This window comes from Gadus morhua, chromosome 11 (assembly GCF_902167405.1).
Source record: "Gadus morhua chromosome 11, gadMor3.0, whole genome shotgun sequence".
NCBI classification, from domain to species: domain Eukaryota; kingdom Metazoa; phylum Chordata; class Actinopteri; order Gadiformes; family Gadidae; genus Gadus; species Gadus morhua.
The window spans coordinates 29,857,872-29,885,540 of NC_044058.1; the positions used below are offsets into that span (position 1 = coordinate 29,857,872).

A 27,669-nucleotide genomic window follows, 5' to 3' on the forward strand; every position below is an offset into this window, starting at 1 on the left:
TGCACACGGATGTACACGGATCAACACAAAACGACCAGGCACGCAGAGTTTCAGAGTTTAATGCAGCAATTTTCCTCTAACACACGGAAAACAATTGAGATTAGAAAACTATTTGATAAAAAAATTATTTCAGCATCAAGACAAATCTTATTTAATATACAAACATACTCCTTTAGACATCATCTTCATACACTAGCAAATACATCTTAAAACCCTACTGGCCGCTAAGGTAAATCAATCTGGTACATCAAGGTCAGGGAGCTACTTTATACAACACTGAGGACCCCACGGGGGGGCCAGACGGGTGGGGGTCAGATCAGACGGGCGGGGCCATCTCAAACATGCAGCTCCTTCACATCTTTCGGGTGTGCAGTGATTTGGAAACGTGGCGGTGTGTTCTCCTCTCGGAGGGGGGGGGGGGGGACGACCCCTGGCCGGCGCCGGGCCCCTCCCCCCCAGTGGGAGGGTCTCAGAGTCTATGAGGAGGCCCTCTTCTCCTCGTACGGGGACTCGTAGGCCTCCATGGGGGGGCAGGTGCACACCAGGTGCTGGTCGCCGTAGATGTCGTCGATGCGGGAGATGCTCGGCCAGAACTTGGTCTCCGGGCGAATGAAGGGCTGAGGGACAGACAGACAGACAGACAGACAGACAGACAGACAGACAGACAGACAGACAGACAGACAAAGGGACAGACAGACAAAGGGACAGACAGACAAAGGGACAGACAGACAGACAGACAGAGACAGAGTTTACATATTTATGAGTATGAACGGTTCATTTCTAAAGCGACCCTTCCTTGCTCTGCTTGTTGGCGTTGTCGACCGACACCAATAGCTGCTTGGGATGTTTTGAGGTGGATTTATTGATTGTGTAAGGGTGTACACACCCCAGTGTAAGGTTAGGGGTGAGGGTGTACACACCCCAGTGTAAGGTTAGGGGTGAGGGTGTGTGCACTGACCAGGGGGAAGGCTGCCTGCTCCCTGGAGTACGGTCGGTCCCAGCTGGAAGACGAGATGGTGGCCAGGGAGTGAGGCGACATCTGGAGACAGGGACAACGTTAGTCTACAAGGCACCACACACACACACACACACACACACACACACACACACACACACACACACACACACACACACCGTCTACAAGGCACTGAGCACACACACACGCACACAGTTAGTCTACAAGTCACTGCGCACACACACACACACACACAGTTCCTGTCTACAAGTCCCTCCCCCCACCCCCCCACCTTGAGGGGGTTGACCCGGGCGTCCATGCGGCCCTCCTCGATGTCGGCGATCTCCTGCCGGATTCCGAGCAGCGCGTCACAGAAGCGGTCCATCTCCGCCTTGTCCTCCGACTCGGTGGGCTCGATCATCAGGGTACCGGCCACGGGCCAGGACATGGTGGGGGCGTGGAACCCTGCACACACACACACACACACACACACACACACACACACACACACACACACACACACACACACACACACACACACACACACACACACACACACACACACACACACACACACACACACACACACACACACACACACACACACACACACACACACGTTATTCTACCGAGCTCTCTAAATCTAATAATGGAGAAAATTAGTTTGTGTTGCAGAAAGGGATTTTCGCAAAACAAAGCACCACTCTGACAATAGCTGAGCCAGTTCCACTACAACAGTTGTATCATAAGTTCTTAATATTAATACATATGAGAAGATATTAATAATAAATCAAACAGGCCTATGTGATGACCTCTTGTACGAGTGAAGTGCATGGGATGAACGTGGCCACCAGGTGGCGCCTGAGTCCTATGAGAGATCAGTCTCACCGTAATCCTGCAGTCTCTTGGCCACGTCCACCGCCTCGATGTTTGCCGTTTTCTTGAATGGCCGGACATCCAGGATGAACTCATGGGCCACGAAGCCTGTGGGAGTCAGAGGTGCATGCTTACAGATGAACCCATGGAGACTGGATCGGTTGACCGTAAGCATGCAGTCAGGCCTCGGGGACAAACTCAGCTGAGTTCAGCTCACCTTTCCGGCCCTTGAAGAGGATCTTGTAGGGCCCTTCCAGGCGCTTGACCATGTAGTTGGCGTTGAGGATGGCCACCTCAGTGGCATGGGCCAGTCCCTTGGACCCCATCATCTACACACACAGTAAACTGTTAGGAACACGCCTTTTAAGGCCTCATTAGCGGTCGAGTTCCTTTAGCAAGCCCCTTTAAGTTAACCAACCACGCAGAGAAACCAAAAACAGGCCATCAAACTCTAGGATTTAAGGACGCCCTGCGAGGGAAAGTGTTTTTAAAGTATGAAAACTCTTCACATCATCAGCGCTGCACAAAACTCCACAAACTGAAGCTGTCTGCAGATCACAGCTGCATCTCTTCAAGAGGCTTCAAGTGGAACGCAGCTAAACATGAAGCCCACTTCATCATCGGCCAATCACAGACCGAGGAGCTCGCTGAACCCCGGCTGAACCCCGTCTGAACCCCAGAGGGGGGACCCTCCTGGGCCCAGCTCCTGGGCCTACACCCAGGAGGGGGGACAGACCTGGGGGACAGACCCAGCAGGGGGGACCGACCTGGGGGACGGCCCGGGGGGGGGACCCACCTTGATGTAGGCCCAGGAGATGGGCAGGATGGCGCTGGAGCCCCAGGGCGCGGCGCTGATGGTTCCCAGTGAGCTGCTGGTGCTCCCAGTATGCATGGGCACCACCGGGTGGGTGGGCAGGAAGGGTGCCAGGTGGGACTTCCTGTAGGGCGACATCGCCGGCAACGACCTGTCAGGACATTCTGACACATGTCACTCATAGAGCTGGCGTTATTTAGGACTGGCTTGAGGGTTGAGTCGTTGTTCCTGTCGTCTATAAAGCTCTGACCCCCCTTCAATACCTACTGAGGTTCATGAGCCAGCGTGTGTACGAGTGTGATCATATCCTGGTACTAGGGGGCCTGATACTTTAATAATCACGTCCTGCGCACCTTTAAGTTTTGGTGCCTTGAGTTTCTGTTTGGTGAGGTGTGTTTCGTGATGGGGGGGATTGGTGATGGGGGGGCTTGGTGATGGGGGGGCTTGGTGAGGTGCGTTTGGTGATGGGGGGGCTTGGTGAGGTGTGTTTGGTGATGGGGGGGGCTTGGTGATGGGGGGGATAGGTGAGGGGGGCTTGGTGGTGGGGGGGCTTGGTGATGTGTGTTTGGTGATGGGGGGGATAGGTGAGGGGGGCTTGGTGGTGGGGGGGGCTTGGTGATGGGGGGGCTTGGTGGTGAGGTGTGTTTGGTGATGGGGGGGGCTGGGTGAGGGGGGCTTGGTGGTGGGGGGCATGGAGCTGGGGGTGCACAGCCGGCTCTGGGACCACTCACACTCCGATGGGGCCCATGCCCGGACCGCCCCCTCCATGGGGGATACAGAAGGTCTTGTGGAGGTTGAGGTGGGACACGTCCGATCCATAGTCCCCGGGACGACACAGACCCACCTGGGGAACAAGAGACCCCCATGAGCTCCACTTCTCTCCCTCAGACCCCCATGAGCTCCACCTCAGACCCCCATGAGCTCCACCTCAGACCCCCATGAGCTCCACCTCTCTCCCTCAGACCCCCATGAGCTCCATCTCAGACCCCCATGAGCTCCACCTCTCTCCCTCAGACCCCCATGAGCTCCACCTCTCCACCTCAGACCCCCATGAGCTCCACCTCAGACCCCCATGAGCTCCACCTCAGACCCCCATGAGCTCCACCTCAGACCCCCATGAGCTCCACCTCAGACCCCCATGAGCTCCACCTCAGACCCCCATGAGCTCCACCTCTCTCCCTCAGACCCCCATGAGCTCCACCTCTCTCCCTCAGACCCCCACCTGTGGCTCAGAACTCCTCCCCAGAGCCCCCCACGTGGTCAGGGGCGTGTCCATGAACAGGACACTCCCACGTGGTCAGGGGCGTGTCCACGAACAGGACACTCCCAGGTGGTCAGGGGCGTGTCCATGAAAAGGACACTCCCACGTGGTCAGGGGCGTGTCCATGAACAGGACACTCCCACGTGGTCAGGGGCGTGTCCACAAACAGGACACTCCCGTTGCGTTCATTAAAACAATGTGTGGGTGACATTTCATTTTCTGTTGGAGCCAAATACAAATGTCCTCAAAATCGCATCAGCCGCCAGATTAAGAATGACCGGCCAATTCCATTTGGAGCTCCGCCCCTGATTGCTGTTGCCACGGTTACCGGGGCCTCACCTGGGCGTTCATGTTGGCGCCGTCCAGGTACACCTGCCCTCCGTGCTGGTGGATGAGGTCACACACGTCGCTGATGTTCTCCTCAAACACCCCGAAGGTGGAGGGGTAGGTGATCATCATGGCCGCCAGGCTGGCCTTGTGTTTGTCCACCTGAACAGGAGCCAACACAGCTGGCATCATTAACCTCCCCATCACCCCCCCACCAACACCTAGCGGCCATCTTGGTTCTACACAAACAGGAGCCAACACTGCTGGGATCATTGACCTCCCCATCAGCCAGTCATCTTCTTCATCACCATCATCGTAACCTCAAGGCTTCAATGGGGAGTCTCCAGTAGAGGAACGTTATTCTCTGGGAGTATTTCCCTCTCAGTGGATTGGGGCACGTTGCTCCAGAGACCACCGCCTGCCCAGGGCTACTCCCTCCCATTGGGCTCACCAGGGCTTTGAGGTGGACCATGTCGATGTTGCCGTCCTTGTCCACCTCCACCACCTGGACCTTCATGCCCGCCATCTGGGCGCTGGCTGGGTTGGTGCCGTGGGCCGACTTGGGGATCAGACAGACCTAGGGAAGAGATAACCACTGCCCGGTGAGACACTGCCCGGTGACCCACTGCCCGGTGAGACACTGCAGAGTGAGTCACTGCCCGGTGAGACACTGCCCGGTGAGTCACTGCCAGGTGAGTCACTGCCCGGTGAGTCACTGCCAGGTGAATCACTGCCAGGTGAGTCACTGCCAGGTGAGACACTGCCCGGTGAGTCACTGCAGAGTGACCCACTGCAGAGTGACCCACTGCAGGGTGAGACACTGCCCGGTGAGACACTGCCCGGTGACCCACTGCCAGGTGAGACACTGCAGAGTGAGTCACTGCCCGGTGAGTCACTGCCCGGTGAGTCACTACCCGGTGAGTCACTGCCAGGTGAGACACTGCAGAGTGACCCACTGCACAGTGAGTCAGTGCACAGTGAACCACTGCCCAGTGAGTCAGTGCACAGTGAGTCACTGCAACGTGAGTCAGTGCACAGTGAACCACTGCACAGTGAGTCAGTGCACAGTGAGTCACTGCACAGTGAACCACTTCAGAGTGAACCACAGGTGGAATCGTTTTGAAACATATCTTTCATTGTCATTGAATTTTAAGCATTTGCAACATTGTTGAAATAATCCAATGTTGGCAACACCACGCTCATCCTACAGGATAAAAACAACTGATCCTTCAGGGTTCATACCTTGGATTTATCTACCACTACACCACAGCTTTCTGTTTCTGGTCACTACATTTTAGAAGAACCTCCAAAACACTTCTTTTTAGATTTCGAAGGGTTTGAGTTGCGTAACGCGGCTAACATTTCCACACGGCTCGCAGAGTAATCAGAACTCGGCTATCAGACCAGACCTCAGCTCTCCCAGCAGAAAGCAGCCTAATATGGGATCTTGAATCCAAGTAACCCCGTGCGTCCCGCGGCTCTCCTCCTTATTTGGGCGATCTGCAAGGTCAGGCGTTGGACCTTGGCTTCATCTATCGCCCGCTATCTGTGATGTGCTTATAAGGGAGCCAATGGGGGAGGGCCGGCGGTCTTATCCGACCTCACTGCGCTCCTCCTAATCGCCGAGGAGAAAGGTCTCACTGGTCCAATAGGGCAACGTGACACACACACACACACACACTCTATTAAGTTTCAGTCCTATTTGTGGCTGAGGACGGACTTGGAGGGAGACCGGACTCTGGTCCAGTAGCCAGCTGGTCGGTGCCATTTCCACGCTAGGGCAGTGAGCAGAAAGCAGCTCAACCATCCTGGTTCTCAGGGGCCCGGGGGCCTCCTGGGGGCCTCCCGGGGCCCCGGGGGGGCTCAGCAGTGGCCTACTCACGGTGCGCTGGGTCTGGCCCAGGGAGTTCAGGTAGGCTTTGATGGCGGCCAGGCCGGCATACTCTCCCTGAGCACCGCTGGGGGGGACAAGGGACACTGGTCACACACACACCGCAGTACAGTACAGAGCGTTCCCAGAGATTCAAACCAATCATTAACCAGTCATAAACCAGTCATAAACCAGTCATAAACCAGGCATAAACCAGGCATAAACCAGGCATAAACCAGGCATAAACAGTGGGTGGGGCGAGGCTTCAGCTGAGTCAGCAAAGGCCTTGATTAAGTAATCAATAGCGTCTGGTAATAAGTGTTGTAGCGCAGATAGCGCTCAGGACCAAGATGGCCGCCGCCCCCACCTGTTGGGCTGGAAGGAGATCTTGTCGTAGCCGGTGATCTCACACAGGTCCCTCTCCAGCTGGCTGAAGAGCTGCTGGTAGCCCTGGGCCTGGTCCAGGGGCACGAAGGGGTGCAGGTTGGAGAACTCCCTCCAGGTGATGGGCTGCGGGGCACACAGAGACCCTGAACACCGGGCAGACTGAGGGGCTACAGTGACCTAGGGACGGGGCGCAGGCTGCCCACTCACCATCAGCTCAGAGGAGCTGTTGAGCTTCATGGTGCAGGAGCCCTGGGGGAAGAGGAGGAACAGGCGGATCAGAACCAGGCGGCCACAGCTTACTCCGAACTACACACACCAGAGGGGGGGTCGCACGGCTGCGTCCCAACACCCCCTCCTCCTGACCCTTCCCCTGTCCTCTAACAACCAGCAGACGTTTCAACCGGGCCGGAGGTCAGACAGTGATGACGGAGGCGCCCTCTCCTGATTGGCTGAGCAACACGTACCAGAGGTATCATGCTGTGGACCAGCGAGATGTCCTTGTTCTCCAGACGCTTCATGTAGCGCACGATGTTGGTCTCCGAGTGGTAGCTGGAAGCAGAGGTCAGAGGTCACAGCATGAGGGCGCACCACATTGACATCAACTGGAAAACACTGCAAGATGCTGAGTATACATTATTCAAGGCAAGGCAAGGCAACTTTATTTATATAGCACTTTTCATACACAAGGCAGACTCAAAGTGCTTCACATATAAACATTGTTATACAATAAAATAAAATAATAGATAAGTAAAAGAAAACATATGCAAAGAAATGAGTAAAATAGAAAGTTAAAAAGGCTTTTTAGTAAGTAAAATTGAAAGTGCAATGTATTTAAGAAAGTGAGAAAATTAAATTGAAAGTTATTTAAGATCAGATCAACAGACTCTCTGGAACCCAAGTCGGGACCACAACCCGACCTAAAAGGACAATATTCTAGGACTCTAGCCCAGAACCAAAGGCAAACAACAAACAACAAACAAATATTCAGTGATTATTCTAGGACTCTAGCCCAGAACCAAAGGCAAACAACAAACAACAAACAAATATTCAGTGATTATTCTAGGACTCTAGCCCAGAACCAAAGGCAAACAACAAACAACAAACAAATTCAAAAGAGTTTCATATGGCGTATATTCAGTGATTAAGCGCTTAATCACTAATACAGGTTTTCATTTCGTCAAGCTCTTAATGACACAACTTCATTACTCAGCAAATGTCATGTATTTTTCTGGTAAAAATAGAAAATAAAGGGAAAGTTAAAAAGGCATTTTTGTAAAATAAAGGTAAAGTATTTAAGATTTAGCAGAAAGCTAAAGCAAACATAAAAGTCTTCAATCTTGTTTTGAAGGTGCTCAGAGTTGGGGCAAGTCTTAAATCCTCAGGGAGTTTATTCCAGCTATTTGTTGCATAGTAAATAAATCCTGCTTTCCCATGTTTCGTGTTTACTCTGGGGATAATTAACAGATTGGTCTCAGAAGATCTTAGTGTTCTAGAAGGCTTATGTAGTGGAAGCATATCAGTTAAATATTTTGGGCCTAAACCATGTAGGGATTTATAGGTTAGCAACATGATTTTGAAATCAATTCTCTGACCTACAGGAAGCCAATGTAACGATTTAAGAATTGGTGTAATATGTTCAAATTTTTTGGTCTTTGTTAAAACTCTAGCAGCAGCATTCTGAACAAGCTGAAGCTTCCTTAGAGTTTGTTTTGTGAGACCTGTAAGGAGACCATTGCAGTAATCAAGCTTACTAGTGATAAAGGCATGTACAAGTTTTTGTAAGTCTTCGGTGGACATGAGCCCTCCAAGTCTTGCTACATTTTTAAGGTGATGATATGCAGATTTTGTAACTGATTTGATGTGACTTTCGAAATGTAAATCTGAATCCATGATAACCCCTAGGTTTCTGGCTTTGATTGAGGTTTTCAGGGACAGAGAGTGAAGGTGTTGGGTTACTTTAAGCCTTTCCGTTTTAGCACCAAATACAATTATCTCTGTTTTATCCTCATTTAGCTGAAGGAAATTTCGGCACATCCAGTCTTTCACTTGCTCAATGCACTGGCACAGCAGATTCACCCATCCTTTAATTTACATTTCACATCAATGTCTTTTATTGTTCGTCCTTGTGTTGAAGGCTGCTTTATATAGATAAACTCGTCTCAATGAAAGAGTCTTGTTTTCATTAAAGAGCTTCTCTTTGCGATAGTTTCAGACATCCCAAGGACCAACGAGTCCAGGCAGACAGACTAGTATGGTTTATTGAATATAATCAATCCTAATGGTCTGATCGTTTGATCATGCCTCATGTTCATAGTAACATAGGGACGAAGCAGTCAGAAGAAGTCCTTTAGTCCTACACCTGGAAGGTCTGTAGTAAACCAGCAACGTAACCATCAGTGTTCTCCTCAAAGTGAACCACAGTAACTCTGATTGGGTGTTTTGAGTGGCGGCTGCTATCAGTGAGTGATAAGCGATCTCCGTACGGTAATCCACTGGGCTTTGTCCTCGCTGTACGTTGGGCTCCAGGTTACTCAACACCAGAGTCTCACTGACCTGTTGAAGACGGCATGGCTCAGATATTTGCTCGTTCTCTTGAACGGACTTCCCATCAGCCCCTTCTCTCGCTCGCTCATCTTCTCTGCAATCAGCTCCTGGAAACAGAACAGGCTTTAACGAGCAGATTGGGCTTTAACGAGCAGACCGGCCTTTAATGAGTGAGTGAGTGAGTGAGTGAGTGAGTGAGTGAGTGAGTGAGTGAGTGAGTGAGTGAGTGAGTGAGTGAGTGAGTGAGTGAATGAGCTCATTTGAGTAAAGAATCGTCCAATATGGTAAAGCAATGAATAAATAAATAAAAATGCAATGCACCAAAGAAGTACGTGAATCCAATGTGAATATCAAAGTGTGCAACTTGTGCGTGCACAACTTGTGCGTGCACAACTTGTGCGTGCACAACTTGTGCGTGCACAACTTGTGCGTGCACAACTTGTGCGTGTACAACTTGTGCGTGCACAACTTGTGTTCCCCACTTACAGCTGATGACTCACAGCCGAAGACCCACAGCAGGTCGTCGAGGTCTCTCTCCGTCACCGTCTCGTCCAGGGACACGCCCAGCTGAGGAGACAGACAGCGTGAGGACCAACACCGGGGGTCCGGACCGAACCAACACCGCGGGGGTCGATCTAACCAACACCGCGGGGGTCAGATCGAACCAACAGCGCGGGGGTCAGGACCGAACCAACACCGCGGGGGTCGGGACCGAACCAACACCGGGGGGTCGGGACCGAACCAACACCGCGGGGGTCGGGACCCAACTAACACCGCAGGGTCAGATCGAACCAACACCGCGGGGGTCAGACCGAAGCGACACAGCTGGGGTCGGGACCAAACCGAAACATGCTGGGTTAAACCAACACAGCGGGGGTCGGGACCAAACCAAAACATCTCTGGTTAAACCAACACAGCGGGGGTCGGCCCATCGTGGCTCTTCACGGAGACTCACCACTCCCTCGGAGAAGGCTCGCAGGTTGATCTGCCTCTGATTGGCCCGCTCCAGGATGTCCTTGGCCGCCAGGCTGCAGTCCACCTTCAGCGTGTCGAAGAACAGCTCGCTGTGCAGCCGGTGGCCGGCCCGCCTCAGACCTGAAACCAGTCAGCCATGTTCAGCTCGCACTTAGAGCCAAGATGGCCGCCGGGTGGGTAGGGCCCGTGAGCTGGTAGGAGCCCTGTGGAGAGCTCCATGACTCGTCCATCATGACCACACGGGCTGCGTCAAAAGGAACAGTCTATCGACCCACTGACTGATCTATGTTCTATACCCATGACCGCGTGATGTCACTCTGAGCTCCTCAGTTTAAGTCCACCGGTTCACTGAGAACACAAACACCCCCACAGAGCCTGATGGGAGGGAGGGCCGGTACCTTCAGCCAGGATCAGGGTGGCCCCGTGGGTCCTCTCGGCGATGTGCTTGAGGCCCTGCGGGCCGTGGTACACCGCGAACATGGCGGCCATGTTGGCCAGCAGCGCCTGCCAGACAGGAGGGACAACAGCCAATAAGAACATCCCAACTTCCTCCTTATATCCATGTCTCCATATCTTGCAACAACAAATTCCTTGCAATTCCGTCTAGACGTTAAGCAGACGCTCAGCCTGCAACAAGTGAGGCTGGGATACGGCCGACAGCCGAACACCGAGTGTGCTCTGATCTGCCGCGTCTGTCCAGCTGCCTTGACAGACGCGGCGCTGCACGGACACAGCATAGCGTCTGCAGGTCAGACCAGTGCAGGCCCGGCTGCAGGTGAGAGGGTACCTGACTGAACAGATGTTGGAGGTGTGAGGGTACCTGACTGAACAGATGTTGGAGGTGTGAGGGTACCTGACTGAACAGATGTTGGAGGTGTGAGGGTACCTGACTGAACAGATGTTGGAGGTGTGTGAGGGTACCTGACTGAACAGATGTTGGAGGTGTGAGGGTACCTGACTGAACAGATGTTGGAGGTGTGAGGGTACCTGACTGAACAGATGTTGGAGGTGTGAGGGTACCTGACTGAACAGATGTTGGAGGTGTGAGGTACCTGACTGTACAGATGTTGGAGGTGTGAGGGTACCTGACTGTACAGATGTTGGAGGTGTGAGGGTACCTGACTGAACAGATGTTGGAGGTGTGTGAGGGTACCTGACTGAACAGATGTTGGAGGTGTGAGGGTACCTGACTGTTCAGATGTTGGAGGTGTGAGGGTACCTGACTGAACAGATGTTGGAGGTGTGAGGGTACCTGACTGTACAGATGTTGGAGGTGTGAGGGTACCTGACTGAACAGATGTTGGAGGTGTGAGGGTACCTGAGCGGTGCAGATGTTGGAGGTGGCCTTGTCCCGGCGGATGTGCTGCTCCCGGGTCTGCAGGGCCAGCCGGTAGACCTCCTTCCCAGCCGCGTCTCTGCAGGAGGCGCAGGAGGGAGGCGTCAACATTCAACACTGACCACTAACCACTAACCAGTGACCACTAACCAGTGACCACTAACCAGTGACCACTAACCACTAACGGCAGCGTGCGGGACTCAGCATCCATGCTCAAAAGACTAACATTGAGATACATACGTCTACGATTTCAGAATCTAAATCGAGGGTCTAAAGTAACGTCCGCGAGGTGAGGTAGCTCCGTGCTCCGCTGGTCCGGGGGGGGGGGGGGGGGGCTCACCGGGTCACGCCCACCATGCGGCCGGGCATCATGCGCACCAGGCTGTCCTTGACGGAGAAGAAGGCAGCGTGAGGACCCCCGTAGCAGAGCGGCACCCCGAACCTCTGCGAGCTCCCCAGGGCGATGTCCACGCCAAACTCCCCGGGGGGGCGCAGCACGCACAGCGCCATCAGGTCCGTGGCGCAACACGCCAGGGCCTGGGGGGGGGGGGGGGGGGGGGTCAGAACATCACCACAACATCACCGACCCCCCAGTCTACTGCGCCCCAGAACATATAGATATATCTATATAATAGATATATCTATATGAAAAACATGCAATAAGAGGTTTTTCTGGGCTGGTTTCTTGTGCACTGACATGTTTCTATTCTAACCTCAAACAAAACAAACATCTCTGTGCATGACGTGCTCTGTGGTCTTTCTAGACCTCGTCCCCGTTTAAGAGGAATGAGGATGCATTAAAAGAGGAAACGTAACCTTCGATGCAAGCACGGAGCGCAGTCTCAACACATCAGTCAGCCTGAAATAGGGCTGGACCACAGCTCAGTGTCATCGTTTACCATCTGAATGATACTGCGGTGGAATGAAGACACCCAGTTTATAGTCGAAGTAATTACAATGACAGGATATGAGGATAGAAATATACCGACGTTCCATAAGCTGCAATCTAATGACCCTCACTCGGTCTGTTCGTATTCTAATTCGTAGGCAGATTGGGACCACCTCCTCGCCTCCAGACGGCTCTCAGGGCGTCTGGAGGTGGGGACCTGGTCCGGGCACCACCTCCGTGGTGCCCGGACCAGGTCCCCACCTCCAGACACCCGGCCAGGTCCTTACCCCTCCCTTGTGAGCGCGGTCCACCAGGGCGCTGAAGTCCTCCACCCGGCCGTCCGTGTCGGGGTACTGGAACAGCACCCCGCTCACGTCCTTCCCGCTGAAGTCCATCTCGTGGGGCAGCTTGAGCACGGTCTGCACCCCGATGTAGCTGGGGGGGGGGGGGGGGGGGGGGGGGGGGGGGAGGTTAAACACGAACGGGAGCATTTGAACGAGGCGACTCAAACATCTTCCTCGTGGTTCCAAACAAAACATTTCTAGGAGGTTTGTTCCGTTGGATTTGAGGAGTTTTCCCTGCGGGGCTAAGGGCTAGCGGTTAGCCCGCGTTGAGGGGCTAAGGGCTAGCGGTTAGCTCACGTTGAGGGGCTAAGGGCTAGCGGTAAGCCCCCGCTGCGGGGCTAAGGGCTAGCGGTTAGCTCACGTTGAGGGGCTAAGGGCTAGCGGTTAGCCCCCGCTGCGGGGCTAAGGGCTAGCGGTTAGCTCACGTTGAGGGGCTAAGGGCTAGCGGATAGCCCCCGCTGCGGGGCTAAGGGCTAGCGGTTAGCACACGTTGAGGGGCTAAGGGCTAGCGGTTAGCCCCCGCTACGGGGCTAAGGGCTAGCGGTTAGCTCACGTTGAGGGGCTAAGGGCTAGCGGTTAGCCCCCGTTGAGGGGCTAAGGGCTAGCGGTTAGCGCACATTGAGGGGCTTAGGGCTAGCGGTTAGCTCCCGTTGAGGGGCTAAGGCCTAGCGGTTAGCCCCCGTTGAGGGGCTAAGGCCTAGCGGTCAGCCCCTGTTGCGAGGCTAAGGGCTAGTGGTTAGCCCCCGTTGCGGGGCTAAGGGCTAGCAGTTGTCGTATAACGTGGGCCTTTGGTTTTTTTGGGCTACAAAGGCAATTAACTTGAACAACTGAACCCGATACATTCTGGCATTTTTGTGGTCCTTTGTATTCTGGTATATGTATATACAAGATGTTCCTCAAGACTTAATAATCTCAAACATTGGTATATATTTTAAGGGACACTGGGCCTGGCTCTTTAGAAAAGTAAATGATTTAATCTTATTTTGCACACAATGCAGAAACAGGAAACAGGAAATGGTTCCTCCTGCGGTGGGGGGGTAAAGTGATTACTTTGCTCGTGTCTGCACCACAGCGATGGTCTGCGGATGGCAGCGCGGGTCCACGTAGAAGGTCCTCCTCTTGTTCTGTCTGAACCATGGAGACACGGAGAGTCAGAGAACCCTTCACATCACAGGTTAAACCATGGAGACACCGAGTCAGAGAACCCTTCACATCACAGGGTAAACCATTGAGACACGGAGAGTCAGAGAACCCTTCACATCACAGGTTAAACCAGGGGAGACACAGAGTCAGAGAACCCTTCACATCACAGGGTAAACCATGGAGACACAGAGTCAGAGAACCCTTCACATCACAGGGTAAACCATGGGAGACACAGAGTCAGAGAACCCTTCACATCACAGGGTAAACCATGGAGACACAGAGTCAGAGAACCCTTCACATCACTGGGTAAACCATGGAGACACAGAGTCAGAGAACCCTTCACATCACAGGGTAAACCATGGAGACACAGAGTCAGAGAACCCTTCACATCACAGGGTAAACCATGGAGACACAGAGTCAGAGAACCCTTCACATCACAGGGTAAACCATGGAGACACAGAGTCAGAGAACCCTTCACATCACAGGTTAAACCATGGAGACACAGAGTCAGAGAACCCTTCACATCACAGGGTAAACCATGGAGACACAGAGTCAGAGAACCCTTCACATCACAGGGTAAACCATGGAGACACAGAGTCAGAGAACCCTTCACATCACAGGTTAAACCATGGAGACACAGAGAGTCAGAGAACCCTTCACATCACAGGTTAAACCATGGAGACACAGAGAGTCAGAGAACCCTTCACATCACAGGTTAAACCATGGAGACACAGAGAGTCAGAGAACCCTTCACATCACAGGGTAAACCATGGAGACACAGAGAGTCAGAGAACCCTTCACATCACAGGTTAAACCATGGAGACACAGAGAGTCAGAGAACCCTTCACATCACAGGTTAAACCATGGAGACACAGAGAGTCAGAGAACCCTTCACATCACAGGTTAAACCATGGAGACACAGAGAGTCAGAGAACCCTTCACATCACAGGTTAAACCATGGAGACACAGAGAGTCAGAGAACCCTTTGCATCACAGCCTCACAGTGAATCACTCATGTAACAATCAATGGAGCAAACTGTAACAGCAGTTACAGCGCTTTCTAGACCTCGCGCTTAATATGCATGTAATATGTCACTTATTTCCTGGATAGTATTCATAAATTTCACTTGGCCTCACCGTATCTTCCTGTGACAGTTGTTGAGCTAGCTAGCTAAAAGGACTGGTTACCTGTGGCAGTAGTTTCATTGCTGGGTGAAATAGCATATATCTAGCAGGGCTGGTTGCCTGTGGCAGTAGTTGGATGGCAGGGTGAGCGAGCTAGCTAGAAGTGCTCGATACCGGGGGCCGGAGATAGATTGTAGGGTAAGCTAGCTATCAGGACTAGCTAAACATCAGGACTGGCTATCTATCAGGACTGGCTATCGATCAGGACTGGCTATCGATCAGGACTGGCTATCGATCAGGACTGGCTATCGATCAGGACTGGCTATCGATCAGGACTGGCTACCGATCAGGACTGACTATCGATCAGGACTGGCGATCGATCAGGACAGGCGATCTATATCTGTCAGGACCGTGTACCTGTGGCAGAGCTGCATGGCCTCTGCGGCGGCGGTGGCCTCGTCCAGCAGCGAGGCGTTGGCCACGGCCAGCCCTGTGAGGTCACAGATCATGGTCTGGTAGTTCAGCAGCGACTCCAGACGCCCCTGGGACACCTCCGGCTGGTAGGGCGTGTACTGGGTCACCCTGGAGGGGGCGGGGGGGCAGACAGACGGACGGACGGACGGACGGACAGACGGACGGACGGACGGACAGGCAAGCTCTCATCAGAAAGTAACCAAATAGATACATACAATCACAGACCACTACATCAGTGAAGCCACTTCTCCTTCAGATCCTGGGGCCTCGTGCCTTGCCACTAGTTAACAACGGGGTCGACGAGGAGGAAGTACTCCCACCGATAAGGCACTTGCCTGGCTACTAGTTAACGAGCAGAGACTCATATTTAAATTGTTTGTATATCGTATTTGTTTAATGGGAAATGATATTCCCCCACTGCGTCTCCCTAGCTGCCCTGTGTCGGTACGAGCCGTTTCCTGGACCCCTGGGGGTCGAAGAGGAGGCCTTGCTGGGGCCAATGCAGCGCACTTCTCCCAACGGAGGTCTTGAATTTCATTAATTAAGTAATAAACATTTAACCCCCCCCCCCCCCCTGAATGTGGGGCAGTTCTCCTTCAGTGGGGGGGGGGGGGGTTAGTCCTCCTACAGTGGGGGGGGGGGGGGGGTCAGTCCTCCTACAGTGGGGGGGGGGGGGGGGGGGGGGGTTAGTCCTCCTACAGTGGGGAGGGGGGGGTCAGTCCTCCTACAGTGGGGGGGGGGGTCAGTCCTCCTACAGTTGGGGGGGGGTCAGTCCTCCTACAGTGGGTGGGGGGGGGGGGTCAGTTCTGCTTCAGTGGGGGGGGGGGGTCAGTCCTCCTACAGTGGGGGGGGGGGTCAGTCCTCCTACAGTGGGGGGGGGGGGGTCAGTCCTCCTACAGTGGGGGGGGGGGGGGGGTCAGGCCTCCTACCAGCCTGAGTTCTCCAGGAGGTTCCTCTGGATGGGCGGGGGGACTGAGCAGTTGTAGTAGCCCATCCCGATGTAGGACCGCCAGATCTGGTTCTGGGACGCGATCTTCTGCAGAAAGTCCAACACCTCGTTCTCACCTGGAAACCAAGGAAGATAAAATACATAAAACAGAGGTGCACACACACACACACACACACACACACACACACACACACACACACACACACACACACACACACACACACACACACACACACACACACACACACACACACACACACACACACACACACACACACACACACACACACACGTTTCTGTGAAGAGTCATCTGAACTCAGAGGCCGGGCCGGCCGGTTGGAACCAGACAGCAGAATCCCCTGGCCCGTCCACGTTGCCTAGCAACATACAGGACCGGACAATACCACCACAGGGCCCAGCATGACCCAGCGACCAAAGACAATGACCCCAGTGACCCGAGGACTGGGCGACCCCACAGGACCCCAGCGCCCCCAGCGACCCAGTGATCAGAGTCCACAGCGCTCGTTATGGGAGGCAGGTGACGCTGCTGCACTGATGGAAGCTTTTCATTGTTAAATATTAAATACAGTGTGTGTGTGCATGAGTTTACGTGTGAGTGAGTGTGTGTGGGTGTGTGCGCGTGTGTGTTTCAGGGTGCCACAAGAGGACAGACCCCGTTCCCATGGTCCCAGACTTTGCTTAAGAGAGGCTGATTTAGAATCACCCAGAACACATCTATTGTTGAGGAGAGAATCCCTCTGGCTCAGAGGGGAGGGGCCTCCCGTTTGTGTTCCGCTGGCGGCCAATCGGAGGACAGATGGGGAGGGGGGGGAAGGTGGTTCATCCAATCCAAAGTAACCCTCGTTTGTGTTTTGTAACGTTGCATTTCTGGCGGACTTAGCCAGCGGTAGGTTAGAATATTCCGGTTGGGTGAGGGAACTGGGGGTTAGTAGTTGAATAGTTGATGAAGGAGGTTGATATTCGCTCACTTGAATCGTGCCCGTTATCTCCGAACAATAAAACGCCGCCTGCCGGTATCTTCCAGTTGCTCAACCCTCGGTTAACTCCAAAGCTTATTGAACTGCCCTTTGCATTAATGACAATAATCGAGTCAACGCAGCCCACGTGGGCTTATGCCCGTGTTTTGATTTTATTGGACGCCGTTAATGACTTCTAAGTGATAAGGACGATAAGAGCGGGTATCGCATGGGACAAGACCTCCATAAACGAACCAGCAGACCTAACAAAACGAGACCCCCATAAAGCAGGACACCTCTTACCAAAACGAGACCTCCACCAACCTGGAGACCTCAAAACGAGACCTCCACAAACCAGGAGACCATCTAACAAAACGAGCCTTCCATTAAACAGGAGACCTTCTAACAACACGAGACCTCCATAAACCAGGAGACCTTCTATCAACACGTTCAAATGTCTCCGACCGTCGTGCGGACCGCAGGTGCAGCGTTTGCTTTTTTCTCTATTCCTCGAAATACCGTCCAAGTTGAAATCCCACGCGAACTCGGAGTTCACCTTATTAGGAATAAAGTCTATCATCCATCGTGATGTCATGTGAACGTGGAACCAGTTTGAACTGGACAGAAGACAGAGGCTCAGGGCTCTGCAGCCGTCCTATGAGCGTCGACCTCCCAGTAGGAGATTGGTGCTGGTGGACGAGTTTCGCAAAAACAACTCCAAATATGTTCAGAGGAAGAGGAGCGGAGGGAGAGGAGGAAGAGGAGGAGAGAAGAGGAGCGCGCCTCACGCGGGGCGGATGCGCGCCTCCCAGCCCGTGGTTAGTGGAGGAACATCAGATATCTGCGGTAGAAATACTAAGAACTAGTCGGTTTGGATATGTTGCGGTTTGGGCATTAGTAGGGTAACAAAAAGTGCAAACGCATGAGACCTCCAGTTAAACATGCTGCTCTTTGATGAGCCAGGCGACCACAAGCCAGCCAACAGGATCCTTAAAGAAGCACCAGAGGAGAACTCACAAAGTGGATCGTCCATCTTCATACTCCTCGACATCCGGATGGCTTCAGGGATTGTGTTTTCGATCAACTGGGAGATCGACTAGAAACAATAAACGATGTAAATAAAGCGCGTAAAAATAGCAATAAAATGTGTTTACAAAAGATGACAAGAGATGAGCCGATTTGGTCTCATGTGATCAACAGTCATGGTGTATCACGGTGTAGTGTTAGGTGGTCCTACCTCCAGCCCCAGCGCGTCCAGCATCTCCCTCTTCTCCCTCTCACCTGGGCCGATGTGCCTCTCGGCGAAGTCGTCGTGCCGGGGCAGCATCCTATCAATCTGCCGGGAGGACCGGCCCGCGGAGGTACCAAGACACCGGACAACGGAGGTTCCGAGGCACCGGACTGCGGGGGTCCCTAGACACCGGACCGTTGGTCCGCCCGCCTGGCGGGTCGCGACCCCGCAAGAAAGTTTCCCAACTGAGCGGGTCTTGGCACTGAGATGTCTGCAGGGAGAGAGGGGGCCCCCCGCCCGGGCGAGGAGTGCCCCCCAGGACCTTGCGCAGCTCTGCATCTTGAGATCACAACACGGGACGTCGATCTCAACCCTGCACTCTGTTACCCAAGAATGACTCGGTCCGGCGGGGGAGACTCTCTAATTCACACCGCTCGCTGGATACGCCTCCTGTTGCACAACCGGCAGCCAATCAGCGACGGGGACGCTGCTGACGCTGTGACGAGCCCCGGTTCCACAGCTGCACAACTTTATCACTTTGACACCTAAAAGTACCTCCGCTCCCAGGGAGCAGAGCCACGGGCTCACGACTCCCCCGGGATCAAGAGATGGGGTATGATGTGTACACATGTTCCTGGTTGGACCAAAGCCATTAATCTGTCTGGGAGATTCATTCAAATGGAGCTTTGTGAAATGAACACGTTAAGGGAAGATAACAGTCAACTCATCAGCAGGTTAATGATTGTGTATGAACATGTGCAGCTCGGTGTCACATGTTGTCGAGCCTCTGGTTACGTGTCGTGCGTCTTTTATTACAGGACTGGGGGCATGACAGGGGGAGGGGGCTTGCGTGGTCATCGAGAAGGAGTTGTGCGACACACACACACACATAAATATACACACACACACGCACATGTATCTAAATATATATATATATATATATATATACACACACACACACATACATTTACATATACATACACAAACATACCTATCACTAAATATAGACTCTGTGTGTGAAGAAGCCGCTGGTACTGATGAACGTTAACTTTCTGTGTGTCATGTTTCTTATGTCCTGGTATGGCTCTTAAGACAACAACAACGTTTTGCTGAAGCATCACTTACACACGTCCTCTTGTCTCAGATGATCAGGGTTCATGGGTCAACACGATTACAAAATCCATTGGTGAATAACTATAGACATATTTAGAGTATGCCTAATGCAAGGTATAGACAATCATTAAGTAGTGTGTGTTTTAAATAATCATAAAAAAACTTTAAGAATCCATTCTGTCTTCAATCTTTTTATTGAATTCAGTCTCTGCTTCGGGCCCGCATTAAGGTAGCTTTGAGATGCTCCCAAAACACTCTGCTGACACCTAGTGTCTATGGAGCAAAATAACCACTTGTGGTTTTATATTCTCTGATAACCTGGTTCACTCAGACCATTAAGACCAGCGTTACCACTGCAGCACACGGTGCATCTCCAGTCATGGCTGGGTGCAGCCGCGGGTCGATCAGGTATTGATAACGAGGGCGAGGGATGATTAGTGACTGGCATCAGGGACTGGGAGCTGTAAACCAGGACCTCAGCGACCTCAGCTGTACATGACTTAATGACTTAGAGATTATGAATAATGCATAAGAAAAGTCAACAAAATAGTAATAAAGAATAAAAAAAAAAAACTGTATACCTATTGACATTGTATTATATTTCATTATGGTGTGTGTGTGCGTGTTAGTGTGTGTGTGAGTGTTAGTGTGTGTGTGTGTGTTGCCTGTGCATGTGTTGCTAAGAAAGCTTGCAATGTGATATAGCAAACAAACGGAACTATTCCTTCCTAGGATTCAGCTCAATGCGGCGTATTGAACCAACACGCCCGTCTGGACACAGCAGGTTAAAGAGGTTCTAATGGGCTCGTACGCAAACAGGTCGCAGAGGTGACCACGATAACAACCACGGGAACGGCCTGTGGTTTCCACAGGCACTGAAGTATGGCTCTACACTGTAGCTGCCACACTCCTGTCAGCCAATCAGAGCTTTGTACTCAGGCTGTAGTCGCAGGTATTCCCTCAGTCCTCCAACCAGAGCTCTGTGCTCAGGCTGTAGGGGTTAGCGACTCAGCAGAGACAGTGAAACACCAGTTCATTGACTGCTATGGACTGGTTGTGGGAGCAGCACTGGCTCCTGTGGCACCAGTGTCTCGCGCTGCCGTTGGCTGTGCTTTACTCCCTGGGCCGGGCACATCTCTCCCTGACCTGGAGGTTGGTACGCACGCCTCCACAGCTCAACTCCTTATCAGACTACAGACACAGACCGTCTAGGGGAACTGGTATAGTCCCACGTAGTAAAAGAAGAGTCCGACCAGGCAGGAGGTGGATGAATGTGTTACTAAAGAGGCCTGCAGCTCTCTGTGGTCGACACGTCTTCCACCGGCTTCCTCGAGTCACTGACGCCCGTTTCCCCGAGCAGGTACGTCAGCCTGGGCCTGGGGGGCTGTCTGCTGGCCGTCGGCACCATGGGGGTCTACAGCCTGGTGGTCCTCGTGGCCGTGCTGGGGTTCGCTCTGCTGGTGGTGTGGGTCCCCCCCGACCGGGTCCACGGCTGGGTGTTCTGGGGGCAGATGCTGTGGCAGACCGTCTGCCACCTGCTCCTTCAGCACGGGGAGGGCCTCCTCCCCCAGGGGGGGGGTGTCAGGTAGGGGTCTCACCCGTCTGTCTGTCTGTCTGACTCTCTGTCTGTCTGTCTGTCAGCCTGTCTGTCTGTCCGTCCGCCCGTCCGTCTGTCCGTCTGCCTGTCTGTCTGTCAGGGGGACTGCTGCGCAAAGGATTCAACTTAAATCCCGACAGATCGTAGACCGTCGCTGAAGGTGGAAGTCTTTTAATTAAGGACTTCCACTAGTCCATTTAAACCGGTTTCATGCTTTGTATAATCACATTTTCTAAATCAAGAATATTTTTTTGGCAAACAGAAAATCTGTCAAATCAGATCGATGCTCTATAAAATGAACAAAAGATATCAAATGTTTTTGAGCGAATACGAAACCAGTCATTCCATTCCCCTGATGAATCCTCTAACAGTAGTCTCTCTGCCCCGGGCCCAGGGCCCTGGTGGGGGTCCTCTAACAGTAGTCTCTCTGCCCTGGGGCCCAGGGCCCTGGTGGCGGTCCTCTAACAGTAGTCTCTCTGCCCTGGGCCCAGGGCCCTGGTGGGGGTCCTCTAACAGTAGTCTCTCTGCCCTGGGGCCCAGGGCCCTGGTGGCGGTCCTCTAACAGTAGTCTCTCTGCCCCGGGCCCAGGGCCCTGGTGGGGGTCCTCTAACAGTAGTCTCTCTGCCCTGGGGCCCAGGGCCCTGGTGGGGGTCCTCTAACAATAGTCTCTCTGCCCTGGGGCCCAGGGTCCTGGTGGGGGTCCTCTAACAGTAGTCTCTTTGTCCTGGTGGCGGTCCTCTAACAGTAGTCTCTTGTCGCCCTGGGGCCCAGGGCCCTGGTGGGGGTCCTCTAACAGTAGTCTCTCTGCCCCGGGCCCAGGGCCCTGGTGGCCGTCTCCTCCCTCATGCTGCTCACCCAGAGGGTCACCAGCGTGTCCATGGACCTCCAGGAGGGGCGGATCCATCTGCCCCAGGGGGGCGCCGCCAGCTGCCCCCTCTTCCTCCTCTCGCTCTGCAGCTACGTGCTCAGCTTCCCCACGCTGCTGGGGGGCCCCCTGTACCCCTACAGCCGCTTCGTGGGCTGTGTAGAGGGCTCGGGCCCCGGGGCCCCGCCCCTCCCTCTGGGCGCGGTCTCGCTGAAGCTGCTGCAGGTCCTGCTCCTGGAGGGGGTCCGGGCCGGCCTCCTGCGGGGCCTCCCGGGTCCCGGGCCGGCGGCGGCAGGGGGGCCGGGGCCGGCGGGGGCGTGTCTGTGTCTCTGGGGCGTGGCTCTGGCTCTGAGGCTGCGGTACTACTCCCACTGGGGGGTCAGCGAGGGCCTCAACCTCGCCGCCGGCTTCGGCCCCCAGGGCCCCGACCGGGGCGGGCTCTCGGACGGCGACCCCTGGACCACGGAGGCGTCCCCCCGGGTCTCCGAGTTCGCCCGGCGGTGGAACGCCACCACGGCGGCGTGGCTGCGGCGGCTGGTGTTCCGGAGGGGGGGGCGCTGCCCCCTGCTGCTGACCTTCGGCTTCTCGGCCTGGTGGCACGGCCTGCGCCCGGGGCAGGCGGCGGGCTTCCTGGGCTGGGGGCTGGCGGTGCGCGCGGACTACACCCTGCACCGCCACGTGGGGGCGGCGCTGAGCTCCCGCTGGGGGCGGGGGCTGTACGCGGGGCTCAGCTGGGCCCACACCCAGGCGGTCATCACCTGGGTGGTGCTGCTGGTGGAGGCCCGGGGCGTGGCCCCTATGGGGGCGTGGTCCTCTGGGGGCGTGGCTCCTCTGGGGGCGTGGTCCTCCGTGTCCGTGCTCCTGTTCCCGCTCCTCAACGCCGCTCTGGCGCTTTGCTTCCTTCTTAAGCCCAGAGCGTTCAGTTAGACGTGTTTGTGATATTAAATTACTAGCAGAGATTCGATGTGTTTTTTTAAATATATTTATCAATCAATTATTTATCAAGTTACATGCAAATTAAAAAATGAAAAACTGTATGAAATACATTTGAAGTAAAGGATTTCACAGCCTGCGCCTGATTTGTCTCTGTAAGCAAGCTCTACATTCTCTTACATAAGAACCAGTTCATGGTGGAAAATAAAGAAGAACGAAGCATCTGAAGAACGCCCAACGTCTTCCTCAAGACGTCTGCAGTTCTTCATCTTGCAGTAAAGTCTCTCTCCTCTCCTTCCATAAGTTGCCGGTGACGATCCCCAGGAAGAGCAGCAGACCCAGGTTCCTGTTGGACACGAAGGTGTTCCAGCAGGCCTCTGGTCGCTGGATGTCCAGCGCGTAGATCTACAGGAGGGACGGTCGACATGTTTAATACGTTTACATTCAGAGCATTTAGTAGACGCTTTTATCCATAGCGACATACAATAAGTACATTTGACAGACGAAGGAGAACAACAATAACAATAAAATCTCTGTCGGTACAGTAAGGATGTTCATAGAACCAAGTGCCAAGCACTAACCATCACTAGGTCAACCCGTTCCCGCACACAGCAGAGATGGCTAGGGTAAGATGCTACACCTTGATAAGTGCCAGGACGTACAACAGACAATAAGTGAATGAGAGGGGCGTGGGGGGGGGGCTACGCAGAGTCCAGGTGAACTCTGAGCAGGTTCACCTGGACTAGACTTAATACACGATAAAGGTTGGCTAAACATCCTCAGGGCCCCTCCCCCGTGGCCCCCAGCGGGGGTACCTGGTGCCCCAGGTGGGCGGCCACGCAGGCCAGCGTCAGGTAGTAGGGGAGGGTCTGCTCGGCGTTGACCCCGGCCACGCCCAGCCCCGCCACCATGGCCGCCGCGAAGCCCGTCAGCCAGGGCTTGGTCTGCTCCCGGAACATCAGCGCCGTGGACTTCACCCCGATCTTCACGTCGTCCTCCTTGTCCTGCAGGGGCCCCAGAGAGACCGGGTCACGATACAACGACGTGGACTTCACTGTGTGCAGTCGAAATACACATTCAGTGAATGTTAACGTAAACCATCACAACAAACTGCAGTAATTCCTCTATTATACTCTATCCATCTATCTATCTATCTATCTATATACACTAGGGATCGACCGATATATCGGTCGGCCGATATTATCGGCCGATATTATCGTTTTTTAGGTGTATCGGTATCGGCCGATACGCGGCTGATTTTCGCCGATATTTTTTCACTTTTTTTTTTTTTTTTTTTTTTTTTCTTGTTCTACCTCACCCGTTTTTAATATTTGTTAAATATTGCTCATCTAATTTTTCTTACTTGTTTTACCTCACCTGTTTTTACTATTTGTTAAATATTGTTTTTTATATTGAAGTTCAATAAATGTTCCTTTTTTTAAATTGAGACTTGTAACATTTGTTATCAGTGTAATTTTTATGATTGAGGGAGCAAAAGCAGTATCGGCTCTAAATATCGGCTCTAAATATCGGTATCGGCGTATCGGAGTATCGGCTAAGGCTGATGAAAAAATATCGGTATCGTATCGGCCCTAAAAAATCTGTATCAGTCGATCCCTAATATACACACAATGCAATACTATACGATAGTCCTCAAAACGTGGTCCGAGGCGCTGGCGGTCACCTGATGGGCGTAGATGGTGTCGTAGATCAGGGTCCACATCACCCCAGAGAAGTACAGGGGCAGACAGACGGACCAATCACAGGAGCACGCCACGGCCGACCAGCCAAGCAGAGCCCCCCAGTTGAAGGCCAGCCCTGAAGGAGAGAGGGAGGGCTAGTATCAGAGCGGGGGGGGGTCTGAGCAGGGCTGCCTGCTGGGGCCATGGGGGGGGTGGACGGAGCGTACCCAAGAAGAGCTGAGGCCAGTAGGTCACCCTCTTCATCAGCGGGTAGAGGAGCACCAGGGACAGGGAGGCCGCGCCCAGCGCCATGCTGCAGGGACCACAACGGAGCCGCGCTCGCTAAACAGACTGCGCTTAACGGTCTGGGTTTCACAGTGCTTTGAAATAAGTGCCTCACACTCACTCATTCATACAACATCCCCAGATAAATACACACGACGTATTCAAGCATGAAGGCAACAACCAGCTCGTTGGGAGCAATAAGTAATTAGTAATAACGAGGTGGCGTGTCTCCAAAGGACCCAGATGGGACCCTCATGCGTCCACGCGCTCACCTGTAGTAGTTGAGGCAGAGCAGCACCCCAAGGCCCAGAGACAGCTGTCCTCCAAGGAACACAAGCGCCTGCAGCTGGGACACGTCCCCCGCTGCGATGGGGCGGCTGGCCGTCCTGGACACCTGCACCCAGAGGATACTGAGTCCACCTGCACCCACAAGATACTGAGTCCACCTGCACCCACAAGATACTGAGTCCACCTGCACCCACAAGATACTGAGTCCTCCTGCACCCACAAGATACTGAGTCCTCCTGCACCCACAAGATACTGAGTCCTCCTGCACCCACAAGATACTGAGTCCTCCTGCACCCACAGTCACTGAGTCCACCTGCACCCACAGTCACTGAGTCCACCTGCACCCACAAGATACTGAGTCCACCTGCACCCACAGTCACTGAGTCCACCTGCACCCACAAGATACTGAGTCCACCTGCACCCACAGTCACTGAGTCCACCTGCAACCACAAGATACTGAGTCCACCTGCACCCACAGTCACTGAGTCCACCTGCACCCACAGTCACTGAGTCTGGGACACCTGCAGCCACACACAGCACACCCGGCTGCTCCACCTTACAAAGCTTATGTAAACAAAGCCTCATTCCATACACCGACTGAAGTATTCATGTAAATGCAAACCCATACTCTGATTATACATTCAATATTTTTGGATCCAAAAGAAGATGCTTTAAAATATTAAAAAGCCGTTTATGTTGGTAATACAGCACCTTCCGGTCGAAGTCTCTGTCCCACATGTCGTTGATGGTGCAGCCGGCCCCCCTCATCAACACGGCCCCCGCCCCGAACAGGGTCAGCATGTCCAGGGGGGGGAGGCAGCCGGGGGCTGCGGCCAGCCCGATGCTCCAGGCGCAGGGAAGGTACAGCAGCCACGTCCCTTCAACCAGAAGAGCCGTTAGGACCCAGCCCAGTCAGAGGGGGGGACTGGTCCCACACTCAAGGTTGACCTCAAGTGGAACCTACATATATTTGTCACCATGCAGTCAGAAAGAAATTAACCACTGTTCTGATTCAGAAGGTCGGCCATATTGTGAACGAGGCCATTAGCATCCCAGTGAGGAGGATCGAGGTTTGTGGTTCTCTGGCGGGACAGCTTGGGGAGCCGGTTCGGAGTTGTTGCTTTAGGCGACTGCTATTAGAAGTAATGAATTACATTTATATACAAAGCACCGAAGAAGAAAGGAAACCCACTCTCAGTCGACAGTAGTTTAGAGGGAGAGCGGGTCGTCTGGACATCAGAAGGTTGCAGGTTTGATCCCAGGCGCCGACTAACCCAATATGGAGGTGTCCCTGAGCATGACACCTAATCCCGCAGTCCCCTGGTCTGGTGGACACTGCTGGTGTGTGTGTATGAATGGGTGATTGTGAAAATGCGTCCCATGCTATAAGACATTATTTATAGATTTACCTATAGGTTTATCCATCCTCATCAACCGGAGGTAAGGCTGGACCCCGGGGGGCGCCATGTTGACAACGGCCGCCGCCGACACAACGAACGCTCTCCGCCCGCCTGTCACCGCCAGCCGCCGGGCAGACAGAAGAGACGCGGTCCGGCTGTGGACCCCGGGGGCTCCAGCTCCACCCCTCTGGTCCACAGAGCATCGGGAGAGGGCGGAGAGGTGGGAGACACAGGGCCCGAAGGAGATACTCCGCACAGCCCGTAGCGGGCCGTTCAGTTTAACGGTAAACATGGTGCCGTGCGTCCACCAAATGCGTCCACATAACGGTCACCTCTGCCAGGGGGGGAAAGAGAAACAAAAGGGATCACACAAACAATGGTGGGACACACAACACAACGGTTTTGCTTAGAATGGTTGTCTTTTGTCATTGCATCATCGTGTGAAGAAGGGCCGTGGGTTTTCCGTGTGACGCGCACCGGCCTGGACAGACAGCGCTTTCTATTTAACGAGTAACGAGTTCATTCAAACTTCAATACTGAATCCAACCTGAACTGATTCAACCTTCATGGTCCAGACTGCCTGCTGGTTTAATGTCGTTAACGTAAAGAACACAGTGTACCTTATGATGGACGGATAGGATCATTTAGAAGACGGAAAACTCTCCAAAGTGAGATGATTGTACCGTTAGACCCTTCAACAGAAGACGATAAACAAAGCCTACAGACAGACCTCCTCCAGTAGGACCAGACTGACAGCTCAGGTCCGTCCGGAAATGAGTCCGGGGGGGAACAACAGAACACAACCGTGTGAAACACATAGAGATTTATTCTTATTGTCTCTAAAAAAAAACGTACATAATGCATAAATGATTCCGTTTTGCTAAACCATGTCTATTTGAATTTAATTTGAAGAAACGAGACCCTACATCTCCTGAATTACGACCATTTCTTGACTTGAATGCCGGGCACCGATTTAAAACTGCATATATAACTTCATATTATAGTGAAATCATTGGTTTACGGTCTGAG

General features: G+C 53.4%; 3 protein-coding genes across 4 annotated transcripts; 1 reads left to right on the forward strand and 2 right to left on the reverse strand.

The window, feature by feature from the left end:
• Positions 1 to 43: 43 nt before the first annotated feature.
• On the reverse strand, positions 44 to 19,065 carry gldc (glycine dehydrogenase (decarboxylating)). Its single transcript, XM_030370604.1, has 25 exons — positions 18,484 to 19,065; positions 18,264 to 18,342; positions 16,250 to 16,385; positions 15,264 to 15,428; positions 13,629 to 13,706; positions 12,522 to 12,669; positions 11,686 to 11,882; positions 11,328 to 11,424; positions 10,408 to 10,513; positions 9,990 to 10,129; positions 9,521 to 9,601; positions 9,044 to 9,141; positions 6,955 to 7,039; positions 6,698 to 6,739; positions 6,471 to 6,613; positions 6,116 to 6,191; positions 4,685 to 4,810; positions 4,246 to 4,395; positions 3,377 to 3,489; positions 2,628 to 2,769; positions 2,049 to 2,160; positions 1,844 to 1,939; positions 1,248 to 1,420; positions 959 to 1,039; positions 44 to 617 (listed from the first exon to the last, which is right to left on the reverse strand). The coding sequence occupies exons 1-25, from the start codon at positions 18,814 to 18,816 to the stop codon at positions 477 to 479; spliced, it is 3,138 nt and encodes a 1,045-aa protein (XP_030226464.1). The 5' UTR covers positions 18,817 to 19,065; the 3' UTR covers positions 44 to 476.
• On the forward strand, positions 18,955 to 23,126 carry mboat4 (membrane bound O-acyltransferase domain containing 4). The gene is made up of 3 exons (XM_030370605.1): positions 18,955 to 19,090; positions 20,951 to 21,175; positions 22,007 to 23,126. Exons 1-3 carry the CDS (start codon positions 19,086 to 19,088, stop codon positions 22,977 to 22,979), a joined length of 1,203 nt encoding a protein of 400 aa, XP_030226465.1. The 5' UTR covers positions 18,955 to 19,085; the 3' UTR covers positions 22,980 to 23,126.
• On the reverse strand, positions 23,017 to 27,424 carry coq2 (coenzyme Q2 4-hydroxybenzoate polyprenyltransferase). 2 transcript variants are annotated; one of them, XM_030370607.1, is made up of 8 exons: positions 27,371 to 27,424; positions 26,650 to 26,974; positions 25,952 to 26,118; positions 25,225 to 25,346; positions 24,895 to 24,980; positions 24,670 to 24,803; positions 23,801 to 23,989; positions 23,017 to 23,390 (listed from the first exon to the last, which is right to left on the reverse strand). In XM_030370607.1, the coding sequence occupies exons 2-8, from the start codon at positions 26,930 to 26,932 to the stop codon at positions 23,232 to 23,234; spliced, it is 1,140 nt and encodes a 379-aa protein (XP_030226467.1). In that variant the 5' UTR covers positions 26,933 to 26,974; positions 27,371 to 27,424; the 3' UTR covers positions 23,017 to 23,231. The 2 variants fall into 2 exon arrangements, with proteins under 2 accessions (XP_030226467.1, XP_030226466.1); XM_030370606.1 differs by having other exon boundaries at positions 27,261 to 27,412.
• Positions 27,425 to 27,669: the final 245 nt, after the last annotated feature.

Bases quoted from the DNA above. Each gene is read 5' to 3' on its own strand.
- coq2 (XM_030370607.1), bottom strand. From the start codon at position 26,932: ATGTTTACCGTTAAACTGAACGGCCCGCTACGGGCTGTGCGGAGTATC. The intron at 25,347-25,951 runs GTGCTGTATTAC...CTCTGGGTGCAG, and splicing joins ACAGAGACTTCGACCGGAAG to GTGTCCAGGACGGCCAGCCG. The intron at 24,804-24,894 runs GTACGCTCCGTC...TCTCTCCTTCAG, and splicing joins CTGGCCTCAGCTCTTCTTGG to GGCTGGCCTTCAACTGGGGG.
- mboat4 (XM_030370605.1), top strand. The intron at 21,176-22,006 runs GTAGGGGTCTCA...CCCCGGGCCCAG, and splicing joins CCCCAGGGGGGGGGTGTCAG to GGCCCTGGTGGCCGTCTCCT.
- gldc (XM_030370604.1), bottom strand. From the start codon at position 18,816: ATGCAGAGCTGCGCAAGGTCCTGGGGGGCACTCCTCGCCCGGGCGGGG. The intron at 13,707-15,263 runs GTACACGGTCCT...TCCATGGTTCAG, and splicing joins GCCATGCAGCTCTGCCACAG to ACAGAACAAGAGGAGGACCT. The intron at 9,602-9,989 runs GTGAGTCTCCGT...CTGTCTCCTCAG, and splicing joins GAGCCTTCTCCGAGGGAGTG to CTGGGCGTGTCCCTGGACGA.